Source organism: Anser brachyrhynchus, assembly GCF_964034855.1.
Source record: "Anser brachyrhynchus genome assembly, chromosome: Z".
NCBI classification, from domain to species: Eukaryota; Metazoa; Chordata; class Aves; order Anseriformes; family Anatidae; genus Anser; species Anser brachyrhynchus.
Window position 1 is genome coordinate 66,117,221 of NC_137697.1, and position 23,839 is coordinate 66,141,059.

The 23,839-nt window shown below is 41.2% G+C and overlaps 2 protein-coding genes across 22 annotated transcripts in view; one reads left to right on the top strand and one right to left on the bottom strand.

Moving 5' to 3' along the window:
- Positions 1 to 1,262: 1,262 nt before the first annotated feature.
- Positions 1,263 to 13,654, bottom strand: LOC308185713 (uncharacterized protein). The gene is made up of 2 exons (XM_080574203.1): positions 13,011 to 13,654; positions 1,263 to 5,727 (listed from the first exon to the last, which is right to left on the bottom strand). The coding sequence occupies exons 1-2, from the start codon at positions 13,427 to 13,429 to the stop codon at positions 5,676 to 5,678; spliced, it is 471 nt and encodes a 156-aa protein (XP_080430329.1). The 5' UTR covers positions 13,430 to 13,654; the 3' UTR covers positions 1,263 to 5,675.
- Positions 13,655 to 13,972: 318 nt separating this feature from the next.
- The window catches only part of LINGO2 (leucine rich repeat and Ig domain containing 2), a 537,865-nt gene continuing 527,998 nt past the window's right edge, over positions 13,973 to 23,839 (top strand). For all 21 annotated transcript variants that reach the window (XR_013943646.1, XR_013943647.1, XR_013943648.1 and 18 more), the window contains exon 1: positions 13,973 to 14,101. The gene's annotated coding sequence lies outside the window, so the exon portion shown is untranslated. The remainder of the gene's footprint in view (positions 14,102 to 23,839) is intronic.

Here is a 23,839-nt window from a genome sequence, read left to right on the forward strand (position 1 = left end):
AGCAGCCCAGCTGAACTTATCTTCAGTACAAAATTTCACACAAGTCAGCCCGCAAGAACAGACAGGGTAGGCCAAATCACCCAGTGATACAGCTCAGTAATGTTCAGCAGAGGCAGTGGCCATGCCTGTTGGAAGTCTTTGGGGGACTTGGGCTGTGAGATCCCAGCCCTCTGGACACTGGTACCTGGGTATACTTGGCCTCCTGAGATATGGCTCCAGCATTGCCATTGTCTTAGTCCTACATTTTTTCCAAGTCTTAAATTCAAGAGACTGGAATGTGAGTTTTTAAGAACAATGCCTCTGGAGATGCCTAGTCAGCTGGGATCAGCTTTTGCAAACTAGTTTTAATGCACGCCACATGCCCATTTTAGCCCTGGCAAGTGTGCACTGCTATCATTTATCACAGCAGATATTTGCTCTGAGATTCAGTGTGAATTTCACAGCAGTTTTAAATACGTTCTGTCTGGGTTGTATTAAAGTTGCTTGCAGCCACCCACTCTGGGACAATGAACATAACCTCAGCAGTGCCAAGGCAACTGCGTGGTAGTGCATGCATGTTCCTTCTTTTTAGCCCTGCTTCAGGCAACTCTTGACATCAACACATTTCAATAATATTTCTGATGAAGACAAGGCCCCAGCTCTCCATCTTGTTGTTTGGAAATGTATTGTTGAAGTACAACAGTTAACACTTCACGGGCCCTCGCAGGCCTCACTGGTTAAGAAATACATGTCAGCATGACCTACCGGCTTCACCAACTCAGCACAAACTAATTGACAAAGGAGTGAATTATTCTCAAAGGAGAGCTACTGCCTAGAGTTTTCTCACCTGACTGTCCAGAGCCTCCCTGTGTGATCCACATCACTGCTCGCTGTTGCAATGTGCTGTAGTCCTGCTTATCTTGCACAGTTTGGTGAAGAACTGGTTGTGCAACCTGTAGGTTTATAAGATCTGAAACTGCCCCCTTTGGGCAGAGCTCACATCAGCAGAGGCTGTGTGCTGCTGTTGTGTACCTATAGTAAACTGCTTCTGATCTGGCCTGTATTAATTTTATTCCCATGACTGCACGGTGGTAGAGAATTTATCTCTGTGAAACTTAAAATCAGTGCATGCTTTATGAAGGCCAGGTATTGCAGCTTTCTTAGGCAAACTTTTTGACAAAGTTTAATGAACACTTTGTCTGGAGACTATGGACAATAGGTATCCTACTGGTTTCTCCTCGAGATTCTTTTTTTTTTTTTTTTTAGAATAAATTAATAGCAGTGTGGGGAAATCTGAATGCAAGCTATAAAATATCCATTTTTTCTTTTTTTCAGGTCCTGAAGTTTTATGCCATGATTCAAAATAATTCCAACTTAAAAAATAAAATAAAGTAGTTTCTGTCAGGAAATATGGATACAGTTTTACATGTCTCTTAAGGGAATTGTGTGGTTAAAATTCTGTGTTATTTTATATTTTGAGCCTGGTCGTCTGCAAGTGGTCACTTATTTAAAAGGAAAGGAAGATGCTTTCCACTGGCATGGCCTCATAAAACTTCCCTGCTTATTAACAGTTTGTTTTGGGATAGTTAAGAAAAAAGATTGCAGTTCTGCTGCTTTGCCTTTCTTCTGCCTTTTCTTTTTTAATAAGAGAGAAGGGGGCTAAAGCTAACCTGGTGTTCACGAAACACTCACATAGCCCAATGGGAATTACATAGCTCCAGAAAAGCATCAGTGGCACAGCAATAACTCGGATTGTCTTCTAACATGCAGCATACTTCCTTCCCAAGTGATCCTTAAACCAGAGTTGTCAGTCAGAGCATTTCAGACCCTGTGGGAAAACCTGATTTCCCACCACTAATGCACTGATATCCAGCAACCCTGAAAATTTCCATTCACTAAACAGCAGCAAAGCTCCATTATTTTCCTCTTTGTTCTTGTTATAAAAATGTATCTCACATATGGTGTGGGAGGGAAATGCTACAGAGTGCATTTAGAGGACATACACTGGTGAATTAGAATTGGCACTAGAAGTATATTTTAAAAGTCACTGAAAACAGAACAAACCTCTATCGACTAATGCGTTAGATACTAATCTGATTTAATTCAAAAACAAAAATTTTAAGTCACAAGTATAAATATTCTTTGTTTATCTTAAAATTTTCTTTCTTTAACCACAATTATCAAGGTGTTTGTTTTCTGATTTTCTGTGTTACCAGAAGCATCTGGCCTTGTCTTGTGGTAAAAGTCTTGTGGCGTTTTAAAAATAAATAAATTAATTAATTAAAAAATATATATATTCTTTAACTGTTTGGAAACAGTAGTGCTGAGGTACTAACAGGCCAACTCTTGTTCTTACCGCTGCCATCAGAATGGTTCCGAAGAGCGTTGATCAACATGGTGATAGTTGCTCTCTCTATATAAATATGTATATATAAAACGTATGAACATATATGTAAAACATATAAAACTCCACCTTTGACAACCACATTTTTTTCACATGCTTTAAGCAAGTTATAGATTTGCAAGGTTTGTTCTGTCAAATGGTTTTTTCCTATTTGGGCTGTCATTTGGAGCATACAGCTGAGCAGGTATCAACTTTACTTTCAGTCAGACATTGCTTTACTTTCTGGCCTGACTACCCAGTCAATTTGAACAATTTTTATTTTATTTTTTTTCCTTTTAAATTTGATGCAAAATGTTAGGAAAGGTTTGTAATACTTCATGGGATACTCCACAGAGTTGTTACTCCTGTGGATGAGAAATTCAGAGGTTCGCCCTCTGAACAGAAAAGTAGAATGAGAATAAAAAATACATTGCTAAAACTGCAAAGTCCTTTTAATACCCCAACATACCAGCTGCATGTCTAGACACTCTGTTCCTAAGATTTTGAATACAAAATAAGGCTTTTGGCTTTCCTCAGTAAGGGGTTGTACTTGAATATGAAATAGACATGGCTTTGCTTTTGACATTGACCTGCTGTACCTGAAAAATACACTGTATTCAACAAAAACTACTTTTTTTTTTTTTACTTTGATCAGAAATGAGAGATTGAAAAATTCTCTCTGCACATTTTTTTTTCATGTATTGTTCTTTGTGTTTTATTTTTTAGGGTCTCTTGCTAATGCTTGACGTGATGGAAGTCTTCACTTTATATGAGAAAATACCTAAACTATCTGCTATTCTCTCCTCTTGACAGAGTTTCCAAGGAATGACAGGTATCTTTCAAGTCTCTGTATGAAGGCCAAACAATTCTGGGCCTCCTAAAGGACATTCCCACCCAGTAATGTATTGGTCCTGATTATCTTCAAGATTGAATCCAGACAAAAGACAAGTTTCTACTGTCCCACTTCTGCTTGAAGTGTTGACTTAGTTGTAGCCATTCCCCCTCAAAATCAACAGGAGAGCTAGGGACTTTCTGCAGTGATGGGTCCTTTGGTGGTCCTCTAAAAGGCAAGATTCATACATTCAGAAAGGTATGACAGTAACATTCTGGTGTGTGCCTCTTTCAGGATATGTTCCCACTCTTGTTTGCATCACGATGAACTTGTGAGGCTGAGTCATTCTCTAAAGCATGTTACAGCTGCTGAGTTCACGGAACGGAGGAGGGAAGAAAAACCTGTGACCACACAGCAGTCCTGTTAAAAGCAGAGTCAGATGAACTGACTAAGCAAAACAGCAGGCCTTCTCTTTGTTTTCTAGGTCAGTTTGCTCCAGTCAGTACAAAGGAGTGGGAAACTGAAGGATGTCAGTCTTCAACACAAAAACTATGGTTAGGACCATGTAGCTAAACCCACTAAGATAAATGTCAATTTAGAGGAGAGAATTGCTGCTAACCTGAAAGGGGTGCAGTGACAGAACTGTGCTCTGGAGAAAAGGGAAAATTTGTCTCCGTGTGGATGACTGAGCTTTGAGAAAGGGCATGTCTCAGCCATAAACTGCATGTGCCTCTGACCCCAGTCTTCATGCTGTAAAGATGGGCTTTCAAGTGACAAGGGGCTGTAAAACCTGTTATTCTTGTACAATTCCTGTAGGAATTCCTGGATTATGCTGAATCAGAAAAAATAAAACCCTTGCTGGGTCAAAATATTCTTGGATCCCCTAATGATCTTTTGCCCCATATATCTGTGGACAATGACTCTTTTGCTAGGTGGAGGATCAGGTCAGTTTGTTTTTTTGCTTGTTTGCTTCCTAGTTTTCCCTATTCTTCCAGCATAGGCAGGTTTGGAGCCACAACTGCTAGAGAGGAGTTCATACAAACTTCGCTAGCGAGCCCCTGGGGATGGAGGGCTCAGGCAGTAAGGTCCTCAGCTGCGTCAACTGGGGACCAACCCTTTGCTGTAGCAGCAGTGCTGAGGTCCACAGAAACCACAAAGGCAATGGGGGTCCCAGACTGTGCAGGGTCTCCAGGTGAGGGCTGAAGAAGCTGTGCAGTTTGGTTTGGCAGACTGGCTCTACCTGGGAACAGGTTTTTTGAAAGAACATGGAATAGAGGAAGCTGGAACAGATAAACTGCTGCTCAGAATCTGTTCTGGAAGGAAATACCTTCTTAAATGGATAGTGAGAACAGAGTGCCCATGCTGCATCATGGATACAATGGATGAGGAAAGTAGGTGTGAGACTGCCCATCCTGGTTCTACTACAGGTTAAAAAAAAAAAACAAAAACTAGCTCTAAGTTTGTTCCTGTGTATTAGAATAACAGGTCCAGGTCTCAGGAATTTTCAGCTACCTGACCTGTTTGCTGGTTCTAAGTCCCTTTTTGACAAAATTTTGAATAACTGCAATCTTTTTTGTCATGGAAAAAACAACAATTTACTGCAAAACCCCTTATTCTGCTTAAGCAGCCATGCATTAAACACTTCATAAATCCTTTTAAAGTTCCCATCCAAAACATACAGAAGGAGAGATGCCTTAGCTCTTAACATGTGAATGTTAAGATGTAATTATAATAAATGCATATGGCAAGGTAGAGAAGAAAATTTTATGATACATTTGTTTTTGCCTGTTTCCCCGATTAATCATCTGTGTATCCAGCCCTGCTCCTTGCCTACTCAACCATTCCCCCCAAATTATTCTAAATTTCCAGACACCTCAGCGTTTTCATACAGCTACCCTTTCAGTATCATATACCTATAATAGATGTGTCCTTTCACCTCCAAGGTCCACAAGGAGCAAGGCATTGAGTGGGTCTCTGTGGGCAGCTCTGGGTATGAGAGCACGGTGGTGTCAGCTGCGGGACCAGGCGTCCCAGTTGGCTCTGGGTATGCATGTGTGCTGTCCCAGCATCTGGAGTGGGACTGTGGTCCTGGCAGCTCATGCCTCCAGGTGCCAGCAACTGGAAATGGGGATTGAGGGCAGCTACTCGGCAGACTGAATGCCTGAGCACAGGTGCCAGGGGGATCCACCTTGCACATAAGTATATACCTATATATATCCTTTTTCTTAGTAAACCTCTGTCCTGCTCATGCAGAGAGCGAGCAGGATGAGGCCATTGGTGCTGTGTTTGTGTGAGTGCTCTCAGTGTCTGCCTGTGATCTGTGCACTTGGCCATGTATACATGTGCTGTATATGTGTAAGCTCTGTGCATGTTCCTGCTGAAAATACACCTTCAGACATCCTGCTGGTTGGACCTGGGGGTATGGGATTGCAGCAGCTTCACCTCCCTCAGGCTATCAAATCTGGAATCATATATTTTGCTCTAACTGATGGCGCTCTTGTGGTATCCATATCCACAATGTACCTGTACATTTCTGGAAAAAAAAAACAAACAAAACTTAAATTTTCATGAGCTTGTCACCACGTGCACATTTCAAATGGCCAAACTGCATGTGGAAGAAACCAAAGAATTAGTTGACGAATGTCAGCAAATGTAGGTAAAGATCTGCTGACAGGTTAGGTAACCTTGAGTTTTGAGCCTGTCCAAACTACTCCAAAAGTCACTAGGAGGTGAGCTGGGGAGGGGAGAAGGGGCATTCGTACAGACAAGATCTCTCACTCTTCTCAGCAAATTCTGAGCTGGAACAGAAGTCTTCTGATTTACACTGGGAAGGGACTAGAGGGGATGCCAAAGTCCTTCCACTGAATTCAGTTTCAGTCCATGTGACTCCTCTTCATTTGTCTGTGCCAACCATCATCTGTGTATCCAAGCCAAGGATGTTTGATACATTCCTCAATTTTGAGCGACATCCTTCTTCAGGTAACTACAATTCTACTCACCTCATTCATGAATTACACAATATTTTCTTTCAAATCTGAGCCAGGAAACCAAATATCTGAACACTTAAATATTGTACAAACTAGTGCAATTGCAGCTGGATGTAACCATACAGCAACAGAACTTTTCTTTACCAACACTGAGAAGTTTATTTTTGAAAAACTCTTTTTTGTTGTTTTCTTTTGTTTTTCTGTTATAAATCCTTTGCAAGCTGGGTACATCTATATTAGCAAATCAAATTACTAAAGGAGCTCTTTCTAGATATGAACTTGCTTTGCATCTGTGCTTGGAGTCCTGCAAAATACAATTGAGTGCCCAACTAGAATAACCCAAGCAGCTTCCCCCTGGTGGTACCAAGGTTGAAGCCACATACCAAGACGTTACTTAGCACATCCCCAGCACAAAGCAGACATGACATGCCCCAGCAGCTAGCTATTGTCTTGTACATGGTGTGGGCCTAAAACATTCAGTGAGGGTGAATTTCATCGCTGATCTGAACATATGATCCTGGAAAATACAGGATTGCAACAAGTCAGGCATCACAAAGTATAGTTTTTAGGGCATCTGTAATATTTTTTTAATATCTAGATCTGTAGATAAGTATATGCAGTTTTGCATAGGGGTAATACACCCCTTTTGTGAATAAGAACAACACAAATCAGTTCATGAAACTAGATAATTATTTATATGTCCCTGAGTTGCAAATTTATTTATGGAAATTAACATAATCCTAAATATTAAGCAAAATATTTTCTGCTAGGAAAACGTTTTTGTTTCTTCTGCCTCTCTGATTCCCTGCCAACTTCAACTTTTGCTTAATGCCTGCAACCATATTATTACTTTGATACACACCCACTGATGATTGAAACTTTCTCACACAAAAGAAATCAAATCAGTAAACTCACAGTAAAGCAAGTTTTTCTAATAAATATTTGACAAATTTGAAATAGCAGACTAGCTATTTTTCTATACCTGTTTATAGATAAAAGCTCAGATTTCACTAAATTAAGAGTGAAACCATATTTCTCCTAGGTAACAAGTTTCCTATTACAGTAGTTCAATTTTAATCAGTTAAAGTTGAAGATTTGTTTCCCTGTATAAAACACACTATTACTAGTTGCAGAGACTCAACTATTTTCATTTTCTAACAGAAATTAATTTAAAATTGCAGTTTTAATGTTATTCTAATGTACTTCAAAATTTATTAAAGATTGCAAGTGGTGGACCTGTTGCTGTTTCAGAAATTTGCTTCCAAAAAAGCTGCATGATATAGTGAGTAATGTCTGAACAGATGGATTTTCAGCTCCATAGCAATAGCTGGAAATCTGAAGCAGAGTAGGGCAGGGATATATTATTGTTTTCCCTTTATCAGCCTTAGTAACACCATCTGGCTTTCAATTACGGAACTGCAACAAAGCCTATTTTCTCTTTATCACCATCTGGTACCTCACAGTCAAGCGACAGAATCATATGACAAATTTAACTGAGGGTTTTAAGAATTTCATCCATTGCAACTTGCAAGGTAAACAGAAGCAGTAGGGTTGCATATGAAGTACTAAATTAAGAAGTGTAAGGATATAGGCACTGGAACTTGATCAGATTACCTTCATGGAGGAAAGAGTGGGAAATGGCCTGGTGTGGTCTGGCTCAACCAGCAACCTCCCAGATGACTTCTGAGACCACGCAGCATTTGGATGCATGTGGACGGGCACGTTTGGAGGCTCTGAGGGTTTGATAGCATGGCCAGACTATTTTAGTTGTCATCCAGGCTAGAGAATGATCCCAAGGACTATTTAGTTTACTAGTACAGCAGTCCCGTTGCTTGGGAAGAGCAATGTTATTGTTCCTACCCACCCAAAACATAAGGAGAAGACACCAGGTTGTGACTGATTACTCAGTGATACAAGCTTTTGGCTTTCTGCTGTCCGCAGTTGCTGTACATGGGATTATTATGTAACACATTGATGTTTTTGGAATATTTCCATCCCTTGTGTGAAGAATCTTGATGAGGATAGAAATAGTTCTGGGTTAGAGACGCTGTTCTGAATGCATGTTACTGTTCCTAAAATTACTATCTTCCATGACACTTGGTGAAATACTTTAGGAAGGAATGATTAGTTGAATTAAAATTAGTTTCAGGTATCATTGAGAATAAATTGTGCTTATTCATTTTATTACAGCATGTGTAAATTCATGTGATATGCCTTCGTAACTGCCATATGATAAACCTAGACTCAGGTATTTATCAGCTAACATCAGAGTTGAGACTTTCATATGTTTATCAAGGCATGTTTTATTACTCTATATTCAGAATATAATTTCTTACATGAAGCTCATATTCTTCACCCTGCATTGCAATCAAATTTACTGATAGGTTGACTAATGATTATATCAAGGTAGAAAAGTCATCAGAGGACACTGAATAAATGTTTGAAGTAATGTTACATACTATCTATCGGGTTTAAAGTGCCAACCTAAATTGTCTATCATCAATGTCATAGTTTATTCCTTGTCTGCCAATAAAATTATTACTCTTCCTGCTTAACATGTATGATAAGCACCAGTGGTTTACTAAAATCAGACATAAATAACACTTTATTATTTAGAGCAGCTTTTGAACAACAGCAATAGCTGTATTCTGTCCCTTAGAAGCATATGAGTGTTCTCTGGCTGGCCTTTGAAATCACTGACAGAAATATTAATTCTGAAAATGTAGATTGGGTTCACCAGTGAGATGCTCCTATTTTACACTGGTAAATTACATTAATTCCATTGACATTGTATGTTTTATAGAAACAAAGTAAAGCAGCAGTGATTACTCAGATCCAGAAAACAGTATTTTAAGAAAATGATAAGCTAGCTTCTGTTCAACCAGATTTTGTATGATTTTGATTTAAGACCAGCTCAGAGCTTTTCTCAAAGTATTTCTACCTCAAGATACATGTAAACCTCAAATAAAATGGAAGTATGTATTGCCCCTCTAAGTCCTTCCTGTATCACATAAATAGGTGGACAGAGATACATCATAGCTTTTATTTTTTGAGAGTTTATGTTTGTTATGGCCCTGCTTCCAGACAAATATAGAGAATGTGAGTAACTAAGGACAGAAGAAAATATATCCTTTCAGTGTAGACAGAGATGCATGTAATCCTGGCCTTTCTCACTTTGAGAAAGTGAAAAAATGCTCAGCTCCCACCCTTTAGGAACTGAATGTTTAATAAATGAGCATTACTTTTATTTCACTGGCCTTTTCATGGGTATTTAAGAGGGATTGCTTCTCCTCCTGAATTATTTAGTCTCCTGTAAAAAGTAAAATAAAATAAAATAAAATAAAATAAAATCTGATTTGTACATTATTCATGGTTGCTGAATATTGTTTAATAAAACTGGGACACCTCACAGCTGATTAAAAGTGTAATATGGTGAAACGTATTTTTTAAACTCTGTGATAAAAATAGCCAAACAGGGTATTTATTGGGTCTGAATTTATTAACAGGAATTATTGATATACACAAATGCCTTTTATGAAATCTCTTTCCCCACTGAGTGATGGTTCGGATGAGGGGTTTGCCTACTATAATGAAAATTGGTATGGCTAGCAAGAACTATGAGATTCCCACTGGTGAATTACTGTAACATGCACAACCAGTGCAGAGTGGTATTATTTTGGTAAACATGATCTGAACATACAGGTATCTGCCGGTGCTCATTCTCAAGCAGCATGTCTCATGCCACTAAATTCTAGATTGTATCTGCCTTGTCACAAAAGTGCAGGTCCTGGTCAAGCAGCAGTTGTGCAGTCTGCACGTGTCCTTTCCTGATTCCGTGGGCTAAGAAAGACATGTCTGGCATGGATGGCAACTTGACCACCCTGACCAGCTCTGCTAGGCAATGCACCCAGGAGAGCTATGCTGCACCACAACACTCACCCTCAATTTTTTGGATTCTCTTTCTAGGTTAGAAATAATTTTGTGTCATAAAAGTAATCTTAATTTTTCAAAACATTATTACTTTTCACAAGAAACAGTAAAAGATTATATAAATTACATTGATTTAAAATATAATTTAAAAAAAAATCAAGCTTGAAGTTTTTATTTAAGTGTAAAAAGTACTTTTTAGAAACTTCATACCATATGCTGATAGGCATATGTGGGTGCTAAACTTTTTTTACTATTATTATTATTACTTATAGATAGAAGCATATTTAATGGTAGGCTCCAAATTATGATTCAGCCCCTGACTTCATTCTACCGAAATGCCAAATAATTTGCTAACAACTAGGGTAAAGAAACATGAGACATGGCGAGCCTAACTCATCAGAGATTCATATGGCTAACCATTTTTTTAAATTGGAAAATACTTGCTGTAGATACCTAAAAAAAAAAAAAAAGTTTTAAAAGTATGGATTCTTGCTACGGAAACATCAGAGTGTTAGAACAGTGAACAGTGGCTGGAATAAACATTTGCAAGATAATGAAATATAGTAAATGTATTTTTGATATATTTAATATTTCTTGCTAAATGAATGTTGATTTGAATATTATTTCTTAATTTCATTTGTTTTGAAGAGGCACTGTAATCTTTACTTATGATACAGTTGAAGGTAAACGTGTAATCTTTTGTGGTTCTATAGGAACTACTTTTTCAGAGTTAATTTCAAAGTAATTATAGTTCTGATCTTTCTTTATAGTGGATTTTCTTCTTTTTCCAGAACTTACAGCAAAAAGGAAGTACATTGCCCTTTCAAAAGCCCTTTCCAATTAAAGAGCTAATGGGATCTTTTAAAAATGCTTTTAGAGTGTGTTATGTACATAATCCCCCAGAGCAAAAAGAGTCTCATTGGCTTCGATTTTTTTATGGAGCCCTGACTGAATGGCCAGCAATACTGGAACATTTGGCTTCTTCTTGTGCATTGTTGTTCCAGCTCCTCAGAAAGCCAAATACCTACAACCAAAAGGAGATCGCAAGCTTTTCAAGCTGCAGTACGGTTTGGTATCCTACTGCAGAAGCTTCCTTTGTGATGCACAAAATACGTATAATGCACTGAAATGGTCACCACAACTGGGATTTGACTGATGAGATGTAGAAGAGTTCTTAAGGTTTCCTTTGCTTTATCTTTTGATAAAGTTCCCTTTGGTGACCCACTCTCCTTGAGTTTCAGTCTCTGCATTAATGCAAAGTTTAAGAGACATTTATTTTTCAAATTTTGATTGAAGCGTTTGCTTATTTCAAAAACAATCCCAACCGGCAAAGTGATAGCCTTAGTTATTTTACTGTTTCTATGTTTAGTTTGTAGTAATTCAGCCTCTGTATAGCTATGCTGCTTTATCTCCCAGTTAGAGGAACACTCATGAGGTGGCAGTATCCAGGAGAGACTCCCATTTATCTTACTGTCAGTACACTTCTTGGAGTAGATGGAGTACTTTATCTTATAAACCTCCAGAAAAAATACACTTAACTGGCAAATTTTAGGTACTTCTATATGCAGTATAAAATTTCCAGCGGGTACAAAAACATCGCTGTAATTTCCTCTGAATAGCGATCTCTTCGTATTACCTGCACTTGATAGAAAACGCAGCAATGTTTTCTTAAATATTTTTTTCTTTAATAACTGCAGCTCAACAGCTGTGTCCCAGTAGTAACTAATGGCTTTGGATACTAATTTGAAAAAACTTGTAGGAACCTTGTACCATGTGGGTGTACAGCAATTTCTAAATATGGGTTCACTTGAAAAAAGCCAACGAGTCAATTGCTTTTGAAACTATGAGTTCACAATAGGGAGATTTTTTAGGGAGTTTTTTTTTGTTTGTTTGTTTGTTTGTTTTTGTTTTTTAAGGAAAACAGTTTTATCAGGTATTGCTCATTGGTGGCTCTTCTACAGACTTTACAAGAATCCTCTGTCATTTTATTATGTGTTATTCCTTCACATTGTTTCTCTCCTGTTCAAAGATATTACATATAATGTGATATAAGCCCTAGATTTCCTATGTGGATAAGTCATATGGCATGTGATTCTGGATCAGCAGTGCTTTCTTTTATCGATGTGTGCATTACATGTATTATAGCACTGCCAGACACAGAGCCAAGATCAAGAAACTGCTCTTTAGCTTCTTATTTATTAGTGGGCAAAGCTAGCTAGCTGCTCTTCTTTGGTACTAGCATTATTATCCCGGCAGTTTAGGCCATACGTGGAGACAAAAGGAAACAGCAAGTCTTGATAGCACTGGATTGAATACAGAAACTGACTATACAAGTTGAAGAGAAAAGCTTTTGCAGCAAGAAAAAGTTTTCTTATCTCTAAGGTATGGCCATCAGGGCTACTCTTTGGGATGCTTCTTGAACAAAAAGCATTGGTATAGAAGAACAAGAACTATGGCTCGTTCATTCATTCTTGTTAGCTTCCTTTATTCTAAGTCTTCCATTGTCCTCAACAAAACTTGTGCCTGTGTTTTGCAGAATGCAGGTCTGTCTATTTTCATTTACCTCCTACTCCGCTCTCTGAGAAAAAACCACGCACACCGTGCATATGCACGCGTTTGTACATGTGCGAAAGGGAAGGCAGAGTGTCAGAAAAAAGAGCAACTCACATTTATCATTCAATTACTTGTAACTTTCTCATCCATGCTCCAACTGCAGAGAAAAAATTCTGTGTATTTGTCCATTTTTCATCAGTTTTATAATCTGCATGTTTCTGAGCATTGCAGCCTCTGGCCAAGTTTGCACGCACAAGGATGCAATTTGCCAATTTTAAGAAATAAATAAAAAAGGTCATTCTAGAAATCGTTAGGAAATTGGCACCGCTGCTCTTGAATTACCCACCGGGAACCTGCCACTCCACATCCTCGATTTTGAGTCGCGTTAAACGCCGCTATTTCAGAGCATGCAGGAAAAGGCCGAAGGCGAGGTGCCGAGCTCCGGGAGCCAGGCACCAGCGCCCCCGGGGGATGACGGCAGGCGGCGGGGGGCGCCCCGACGGCACCGACTTGGCCTCCATCCTCTCCTCGGCACCAGCTCGGGGACTCCGGCCACGGCCACCTGCGGGACACAAGGATGAGGGACGTCGAGGCGCCGCTGCCCCCCTCTCCCCCCGCCCGAGGGAAAAAAACCCATCCCCGTCCCGGTGGGGGACGCGAACCCGGGTCCTCCCCGCGGGGCCGCGCTGCAAAAGGCCGCCCCCTCTCCTGGGCGCCCCCCGCCCGACTCCCACCAAGGGGGGCCGCGCCCCCAGACTGCGGCATCCCACAGCGGGTCGGGGGGCTCCGGGCCCCACCGGGGGTGGCGGGAGCGGAGCGGGTTCGTGATGGTGGTGCCAGTGGGGGGCTCCAGGGGATGCTGGTGGTGTCGTGGGGGGGCTGCGGGGTCCCTCCCCGCCCCGAGCACCCCCGGCGCCGCCGTCTCGGCGGGGGCCGCGGCGCGGAAGGAGCCGCTCCGCCTCTGCCAGGGACGCCCCCCCCAGCGCCCGCCCTCACCTCGAGCTGGCGGCGCTGCCTCCCCGCGCTGCTGCCTCGCCTCACCCGTCCCCGCCGAGCCGAGCCGTGCCGAGCCGAGCCGTGCCGTGCCGTGCCGTGCCGTGCCGAGGGGGCTAGCCGGCCAGCCCTCGCCCCCACCGCTCCCCCTTTAAGGCTGCCTCCCCCCCATCGTCTCTCCGCAGTGAGGAGAGGAGCCGCGGAAGCTCGCTTGCGGCCGGCCCTGCCGGCGATGGAGCGGGCGTCGCCCCCCGCCTCAGCCTGCCCGCCGCCCACAGGAGGGCGGTGACCGGGCTGGCGCCCTGCCGGGGGCCGGCGCGACCCCTCGCAGCGCCCCGCTCGGATGTCACGGCGCCCCGGCCGCTGCCCACCTCGAGGGGGGGCCGTGGAGGGGGCGGCAGGCGCAGCCCCGGCTGCCTGAGGGAGCGCACCGGCGGCCGCCAGGTAAGCGGCGGGGTTGTGGCGCTGGGGGGTGGGGGGGGTGGGCAGCCCCGCTGCCGTCGGGGGTCTCGGCCGCGGGGAGCCCGCCCGGCGGGGCAGGGGAACTTTTTGGGTTTTGGGGGGGCGCCCCCCTCGCCCTGCGGTGCCCCCCCGTCTTCATCCCCCATGGTGTGAGGGGGGCGAGCGGACGCGGGATGGGGGAAACCCCCTCCCTCCTCCCTCCCCCCCACCCCCCGGGGCTCTCGCAGGGGAACAGGGACGGGGGTTCGCTGTGGAGGGCATCGCCCCCCCAAAAAAGGGCTCCCCCCTCTCCCGTCTAAACCCGTGATGGGGGGCCGGAGCCCCCCGGGGTGTCGGTGCACGACAGTCCTTTGTCGCCGGCGCGGTGGATGTGCCGCTGTGCCCGCATCCCCCCGGCTGGTGGTGGTGGTGGTGGTGGGGAAATGCTCCGCGTCCTGCCGAGCAGCCACCCCCGAGTGCCCCCGGGCGCATCGCGAGGTCGGGGAGCCCCAGCACGCAGCTGGCAGAAGCACAGGTACGGCCCCGGGACCACCTGCGGCCACGCCGCGCCGCCGCTCCCCTGGGTGCAGGCTGCGGGGTCTCGCGTGCCCTGTCCCACAGCTGCCGGGATCAGTGCCAGATGGTCCCGGGCGTTTGCCCGCCCCCCCCCCCCCCCCTTCCTTCCTCGCCGAGCGGAGAGGAACCGCAGTGCTTTCTCATTGTATGCCGCGATTTCGAAACGCTGTTCTCTGAGAAGTGTAAGACCTTTTCGTCTAAGAAGAAAAAACCTCTGGACGTTTCAACATAAATCAGATTTAACTTGGATGGCTTGCCAAGTGTTGGTGGGCTGTGAGGGGGGGGAGAGAACCACACTGCTTTTTTTTTTTTTTTACTGTCTGTGTCATAAAAATGAGCCATGCAGCCCTCGTTTCAGTCAAAACTACAGCACTAAGGGATGGAAGTGAACATTAGTTAGTGTAACGTTAAGGGAGGTAAGCCGTGACCTGTAAAACCTGCACCCAGTACTTCTGAAGCCTTATCGTGCTTCCTGCAGCGATGCACCTGGGATTGAGGGGTCTACAACCTGAAGTGCATCGAAGATTATTTCACCTGAAACTGCTGTGTGTACCCTGAGAGAATTATATAGCGTTTTATTCACTGTTCAGCAGCAGCATTCACATGAAAAAAAAAAAAACAAAAAAATGATAATCCAGTAGGAGGTGGAAGAGAAGGGTGCCTTTTCTAGTGGAAACCATGCGGTTAGGAGACACTCAGTCTCCCTGCTGCCTGCAATCCGAGCAGCAACCGTGCCATTAGGGGCTACACCCTTTCCAGGAAGTGCTTCCCTGTGGATGCGAAGCTGCCGTGTGGTCTGCTCCAGCGCATAATGGACCACAGCAGAGGGAGGGCGTGCGAGCATGGTGGGGTTGTGCCTTCTCCTGTTGTGTGTGTGCAGATGCCCCGGTGGAAATGCGGTTTGGGATTTTTCCTTCAGATCAGCATATGAAATGATTGACTCCTCAGCTACTGTGCCACCTTCTCACCTTTCTCTCTTGAAACGTAGTGGTTTTGACAGTAGCTAATCTGTGTGCACCAGAACAGCAGTATTTCATTTTTTTTTTTCTTTTTGTTCAACAGAAGGTCCCTGAAAACTGTTTTAGCTGCTCTGAATCTGCCCCCCCACCCCCACCCCCCTTGGGAAAGTAGGGATGACACCTCTGTAGACCGAACAAAATCAGGTGCGATGGGCTCAACACGAGCAGCGCGGCTCGGTGTTGTGTGGGTAGCAGGAAATTTTGCTGGCGTTCTAGGATCGAGGCATTCTGTGAAAGGGCTCTAGGTGGAAATGTTTTCCTGCACAGCAGCAGCAAGAGGTGAAGGAATACAAAGTACTAGAGAAGCTTGTCAGTTTAGACAGCCGTCCGCAAGTGCTGCGATTAGTACTGTGTTGGCATGTCACTGTGAACTAATGCTGTGGATTTTGGTGTCCTGCAGTTAAGGAAAAAGACCAAAGTAACTTGCCATTTGTAGTCTGAAGCCATATCATTTTCTTCAGCGCAGAAAGGTAAGGGGGTCTGGAGGCTGGAAGATTAGTGTCTCTGTGCTGAGTTTAAAAATGCCCCTGCGTCTTAGAGGGTTTTTAAAGTCTTATATAAGACCTTGTGAATAACATAAACACAGGGTGGGTGTGGCTATCGGTGAGTGTATTGATGAGGACTCGAGGAGGATTCCTGTGGCTTTAATAATTCATGCTGGTATGATTGTTGCCTTTGTTTCTGCATTTTTTTAATTTGTTAGTTTTGTGTTGGTGGCATTTTTTATTATTTTTTTCAAATGTCTTTTGACTGTGTAAAGCTCAGGGAATGGAGTGGAAAAAAAGGTCCAGGAGTTCCAAAGGCTGGGTGTACGGTTGTCTGATGGTTCATTGGCTCGTCCTTTGTGCGAAGGTAGATTTCCTTCTAGCTGTTGCTGATAATTAAAAATACAGCTGAGGGACAATTAAGTGGATCAGTTTCAGCGAATTTGTACAAAACCAAGCATGTGTATTACTGCATGCTCTTTTTGCATCCAGTTTGTTCAGCTATAGGTTCTTTAACATATTCTGTTAAATACAATCTAATTCTGCTTACTTTCTTTTCACATTCTCTACAGATATCCAGGACATTTAAGAAAATCCTGTTTCTTACCAGTCAGTGATTGACATTCCTGTGTCACTTTCAAGCTGATTTGTCTAAGCTGCATCTAATTATGAACCTTTACAAACTACTGCTCATTTCTAATTAGTACAGTGAATAGCTTGTCTGTTTATTTTCCAAAATATTTTTAGTTTGTGTATTTTCAGCCAGTTTTAGGGAACTTTTTTTTTTTTTCCCCTAATTTGAAAGCATAAGGAGAAGCTTTTTCCTCTTTTCTGGAAAGAGTGACTTCTTTGTTATTTTAGAAAAATAGTAAAATAAATGAAGTAACTCCATGAAGAATGAAATTGAAGTATTTGAAATTTATAAGCATCGCTGCTCAAGACCTATGTTCATGCAGCATACCAGTCGATGATTTCTGTGCTGGGATATCAATATTATTCCCATGGGATGCGCTGAGCAGAGCTCATGTTTGGGTTGCTTGGCGTCTCATAAACCTTTTGATTTCTGGGGACAATTCCATTTCTTAATGATGAAAATGTGTAGAGGGAGGAAACATGGAAGATAAACTGTCATCAGTATTGTATAATGACATTTCAGTGACCCATTTTCTGTTGATAAAATGCAAATCTTTGTGTGCTTTTTTCCCCTCTTCCTTTCAGCAACTATCCTGTGAAGAAGTAGTTCATGAGATTATTTGCAATCATACTGATCAGAGTTGTTATTTGATTAAAGCCTGATCTCTCATTCCCTTTGAAACTGGAAGTAGATGTCTGTATCAGCAGTAGGCTGTAGGCAAGTTTTGTTAATATATTGGTACACTGTGTTTTCAGCCTGGTGATTATGGTGAAACTCATAGTAGGTCAGCATGAGTGCTTAGTGAATATCTTTTCCGTGAGATGGAATTAGTGAGCAGTTTAACCCGTCTCCCAGAGATATGCTAATTACATACAAGCAGAAATAAAGGTGCATTGAAATGAATACTCTTGCTTAAGTGTAATATTTGAAACTGCTTTTTACTGCTGATTCACACTTTGGCTAATTTTTGTCCCTTCATAACAGACAAGAAAGTCTCTTTTGGTTTTAGGTTTCAAGAAAAAGACAGGTATCACCACACTTACTGATTTTAAATGACATTGTCAACGTAGGGTGATTTTAATATTTATTTTTTCAGAAAGAACAGTCATGTCTGAAGGAAGTGGGCACATGTGTTTTCACCTGATGTGCCAATTAAAATTTCCAATAAGGATGACAATTTAGAGAATTGTTTTCCTAGTTACACAGATAAGACAACAGAACTCATTAGCTGTCGAAGTCAAAATTAAAGTTACAGTGAAAGGAAATAAAAGGAAAATACTAGCAAAATTTTATCATCATTGGTAATAAAACTGTAATTTATTTTGGTAGGCTGAATAGAATTAAGTTCAGCATAAAGATTTGTCTGTATGAAATCTTACTTTACTATGGAGTTCGTTTGATTAACTGCAAAATGTCTGTCCTTTGATTAGAATGGATAAGAATAATTATCCCACAGTCCTGTTGCTTTTTGTTTAGCTAGGATTTACACAACAGTGACTTGTGATTAATACTGTATTGCTAGTAGTAAATGTATGTTCTATTTTATATGTAAAAATTACCATATATCTTCTTAAAAACATTATTCAACTGAAGATAGTTACAGTTTTTTTTTTAAACTGTAACAAAATCACATGTATCCCACAAAACCCTACATACTGTCTCTTAACTCTGATACAGAATAATATACATTTTACAATTGAAATTCTACTTTTTAAAATTGCATTTGTTCTGATGATTGAGAGCCACCAGTGATAACCAGCTCAGATTACAGGGGCTAAATAGGAAGACAAAAAAAAAAATCAAAACAATTTCAAATATACCTGTCTTCAGTGCTGAAGACTTGTTCCAGCCATAGGGGTAAGCCGACACTTATATAAGGCAAAGGCCATAGCTGAGTTATGAGTTCAGAAGCAGAGATAAGTTGCGAGGCCTTGGCTGCAAGGAAAACAGGATTTCAATGGAGTTCCTTCTCTATGTCTTATTTTCCCTGGTAGTTTTGTTGTAAGTCTGGTAAGGGGAGTCACACCACTAGAGAAATCAAAGAAGTTGACATTACCAGTGGGCAGATTGTCATCCTATGTCCTCTTTCCAACTTCTAATTAGTCTTTTTTCCTATCATGGCCTTTACTTTAGCTTGTACATGAGAAAACGGTGTTAATTTTTCAGCAAGTGATTAATATTTCTGATTGCTGTGCTTCATAAACTGCATTAGGACTTCTGATTTGGTGTAGTCCTCTCGATCAGCAGATACTGGCCATGAGTTGGAGCTTCTGCAGGACAGGATCTTTTGAGGAAAACCTCAGTTTGGCTTTTCCAGAATTTCATTTCCCACAAAGCAAAAAGGTTTACATCCTCAGTGGGAAGCTGACAGGTTCCCATCGTGGTGCAGATGGGTTTCTGCTGGCTGGCCTGGCCCCAGCACTCTGCGAGCACTGTGCTGGCGCCACATTGCAGCGCAGCCGCTCGTCCTGGCAGCAGTGGGATGCTAAGGAGTTTGATTGCACTCACCCAATGGTGCAGAGGCACAGAGGAGTTTCCTCGGGTTTAAGTTCTCCTGCAATGTCCAGCGAAAACTACCTAGTCAGGTTGTACAAATCTGTGCGTGGCTTTAAAATAAACAGCAACGTTTCCTCTTGCTGTGAATGTCGTTTGGATGGAGTTGTGCTTTATTAAACTTTGAGCTCAACCTGCTTTGGGTCCTGGTGCAAGCTCCCCTGCAGTTTGAATTTGGACATGGTTAAGGAATTGTGCTAGTGGCTCTTCCTGAATACAGTAAAAAAGGAAAAGTTCTTTAGCTGCATCAATTAGTGAAGCTCTGTTACAGCCCATGGGACTACATGCATTTATTACAGTAGCAGGTGAGAAAGTTTTAAATGCTGTTAGTGGGCTATGTGTTTAAAACACTTTCTTCAGGAAGGCTGCTTACTTTTTGTCGATATTTGCTGTTATAGCTGTCTGATGGGAAATACCAGTGAATGTCTTTTAATTCCAGTAACTCTAGTTTCAGTTTATTAGAACAGTAGTTCGCTCTGTTGATAGACCCAGAGAAATATGAATGTCTGCAAACCCATAATTATGTCAGGAACTAATTTATAGCCTGATTTTTTTTATCATTTTTTTTTATTATTTTTTCACTGAAATCATATGGTAGAGCTTACAAAGAGAAATTATATGGGTACAGTTCAGATCTTTGAAAGAGATAAGAACATTGAAAATTTTTAAATTATTTTGAAAAGGATTTTCTCAAAGATTATCAAAGCATTTAACTCCCAGCATTTTATTCCTACTACAGGTTGAATGAACACACGTATCTTACAGATGGGAAAATATTTATATTTATTACTGATACCTGTAACCACTTTTCATGTCATTCCTTATGGTAGAGTAAGCTCTCAGTGCTATCAGGCAGGAGGTTGTCAGAAGGATTTGCAGTCACATTGGGAAGTGCTGGTTGGGAGCACTGATTACCCAGATGGACTGACTGCATTATGAAGATAACAGCTAACATCAGGAGAGAGGTAGGAAGAGAAACAAGCTCCTTGGGAAGAAGAAATTCTGCTTAGGTCCTGAAGAAAAGGAGAGATCTCAAGATGGTGAGACTTCACCACTCAGCCATCTGCAGGTCTTACCTGGGACACAGTACAGCTGACAGTCCCATTAAAGAGGAGTGGGGCTCACTTACTGCTTGTGACAAAATCCCACATTTCTGAAAGGGAGAAGAATAAGGGAGGCTGAAGCAGGAATGGTGGTGTCAGTCAGTGTGTCTGGGAATGAGAGAGCCAGCCAGGCCTGTGACCTCCCAGCACCTCCATGGATGGCCATTACCAAAAGAAATGAACCACAATTTTAAAAATTGTGATGCAGTTTTCTAGACATGATGGTAACTGTCCTGACAGGACAGATTATGCTTCTATTCCTGCCAAAGGTGTTCAGAAGAGTAAACAGCCATCTTTAAGGGCCATGTTTGATTACAAGACTTGCTTTAGAGGTTTCTCTGAATGTTTCTGGAGCTGCATGCAGCTATGCAGACTAGGGCAATTACATAGAAGAAAAGACAGAATTTTGATTTTATTGAATAAAAGTGATAGCATTCACCAGTAGTAACAGGAATAGCTTTTTGATTTGAAATACATGCAAAATTTAACATTAATAAAGTATGTAGGGAGGAACTGGTGAAAAATGAGTTGTGCTCAGGTCAGAAGATGAGGTTGCCTGGAAGAATTAGCAGACTTCTACATCCAGTTATTGTTAGTGGTGGCTTTAGAGTCCTTTTAATTGCCGTCTTATTTTTGGAATGCTGAGTGTGACCAAGGAAAAGAGAAAATACCTGTGTCATGGCAGATTTTGACTGGTTCTCCACTTGAACTGGCACACTTTACGTGGCAAAAGAGGCACACAGGCTACAGACAAACATGAAGACAGAAAATATTAACTAAGTGCAGTTTGGTTAGCAGAAGCCTTTGAATAGTGAGTAGACCCGTTTAATGTGGCAAAATAGTTCTTCCACATTCCCAGTGTTCAGAGACACTAGTGCAAACAAGAATCAATTCCAATTGGAATTGACTGTGTTTGCTAGACTAGTTTATAAAGCATTTAAGGAGATGTTGAAAAGTCTAAAATACAATAAGTCTTTGTTTCAGTTACTTTCATAGAGGGTGAAGCAGGAATGGTTACTGCAGAACTGCTACCAGGTACATATCAAGTACATACCAGTGGAGTTATTGGAGAGAAAAGGCTGCAGCAAATCATGAGGGTGTAACAGCTTGTTTCCAAGAATTCTGAAGGAAATGCATAGCTAAGCACCTGAGCGACTTCTGAATCTGTCATTTATTTTTAAATGCTATGTGTGACATGGAGGATAGCCAACTATTAGGAAGAAAGAAGATGTCAGGAATTAATAGTAGGTTGAAACCCAAAGAGGTAATTGAGAAAAAAATAAATTGTCAGCAACATCTAGAAGAACATGTTGTGAAGGTGTAAGACACCTTCAAGAAAACAAAAGGTTCTACAGGTGGAAACAGTCCTGTACAACCTCCTTCAGACTCTCAGTGTGGCTTAAATTAAGTGTACAATTGCAGTCTTACTATCAAACACTTCTCGTACTGATAATGCTTTCCATCAAACTGTTCATATGCTTTCATGAACACATTGGTGAAAATACTTCCTCTGTCGAAGCAAAAAGGGTGAAAGCTACATGTCTGTATGGGATTTTGGAAAAATCTGTGCTTGTAAAGAAACAGACACAATTCCTACTTTGATTTTAAAGTAATTACTAGACAACACTATATATACATTGGGGACTGCAAAGCAAGTAATCAAATATCTCCTGTCAAGCAATTAAAGATAATATGAAAAGACAAGCTAAAGTGGTTTAGGAAGATACAAAAAAATGTACCTAGATATTTTTTAGTAATTATTTTGGACCTTCCATCATGTGAACAATTTTTATATTGAAATTAATTTGATAAAACTTTGGAATGGAAAAGGTAGAGATATAGTGAGGGTATTTAATATTACATATCCTAGTTTCAGTGGTTTATTTTTTCCTATTAAACAAACAAAAAGTCATCTGATGGGAAAAGAAATTTGAATTACAAAATATTTTAAAATTAATAATACATTAACCAAACATTATTGAAGTAAGAGTTTCAGAAGAGTGTCTGTCTTCTAAAACTTTAGAAATAGTATATCCAGAAGCACCATTTTTTAACTGAAGAAGACAAGCAAAACAAGAAAAAAAAAAGAATATATCCTCTGAATACAATTAAAGGTATTCTGCATAACATCATACTACACAATTGTTTGCTTATGTAGTGGCTTTAGTTGCCCCTCTGGGGCTTTAGCTGTTCTTCTGAAGCAATTTACATTGCTTATTGGGAAGGATTTCAGGCTGTAAGGACCATGAATTTGATTGTTGCTGCATTGGTTACTGCACCACTAATCAGCTTGATTTACACAGTGTTTTGATCATCACATGCTACTCTTTGTAGTCTTGCTAAAAAACAGTTGAGATGTTACTTTGCAGTGTGAATAGACAGTAGTGTCTGAATACTTACATTGGAATCCAGTTATAATCATGTAGTATGCTCTATCAACACATAATCTTGATATTAGAATAAAAATAATCTAGTTTACAATTTTTACTTCTGCTTAATTTTTGAAGTAAAAACAGGTTTGCTTGATTTTACTGTAAAGCAGCTCGTAAGAAACTTTTAGGCCTTTCTTTTTCGTTTGAATATGGATCAGGCGAGTGCTGCAGTTGAAGAAGGCAGATTACGCTCAGATTTGACAAGTACCAGCCACCAACAGTTGGTGAACACTACTTGTTCAGTTTAGTGGAACTGTACCGAATATTTGGTGCATATGACAATAAAGTTTTTGTTTTTGTTTTTGTTTTTTGTTTGTTTGTTTGTTTTTCATTGTTGCCTCTTAGTGAAACTGGAAACTGTTGCTGTAGGTTGAAGCTGAGAGACACTCTTCTTTAGCTAGAAAATGTGAATGTGTTCTAAGAAAGGAGACATTCCATAAAGGAGATTCAAACTTCTCCATTATTGTAGGGGTTCTCTAACAGAATGAGAAATCTATGTCATCTTCTACTGCATTTTAAATTTAAATGTTTAATCTAGATTACAGACTTAGTTTATTCGCAAGCTAAATAAATATTAACAATATATGGAAGGAGACTCAGTAAGTGCCTGGAATATGTCAGGAGCTTACATGGATATGTCTTCTTCAGCAGCTACCAAAGAAACTCATGTTCTTCTGTCACTTTTTTAATGCATTGAAAGCAGTATGATTGTATTTTAGATTTGATATTGATTGTGAATACTGATGAGAAGTCGGCAATACCCTTGGACCCATGGACAAGTTACCAGTATATTGTTATGCAAAGATTTTGCAACTTAAAAAAAATATATAATATAGTGTACGTTCAGTCTTTCTAAAGCAAAAGAAGACTGCAGAAAGTAATCCTGCAATATATACCTTAGTATGGTCTTTTCTGGAGATTCTGTTAGAACAATTAGTT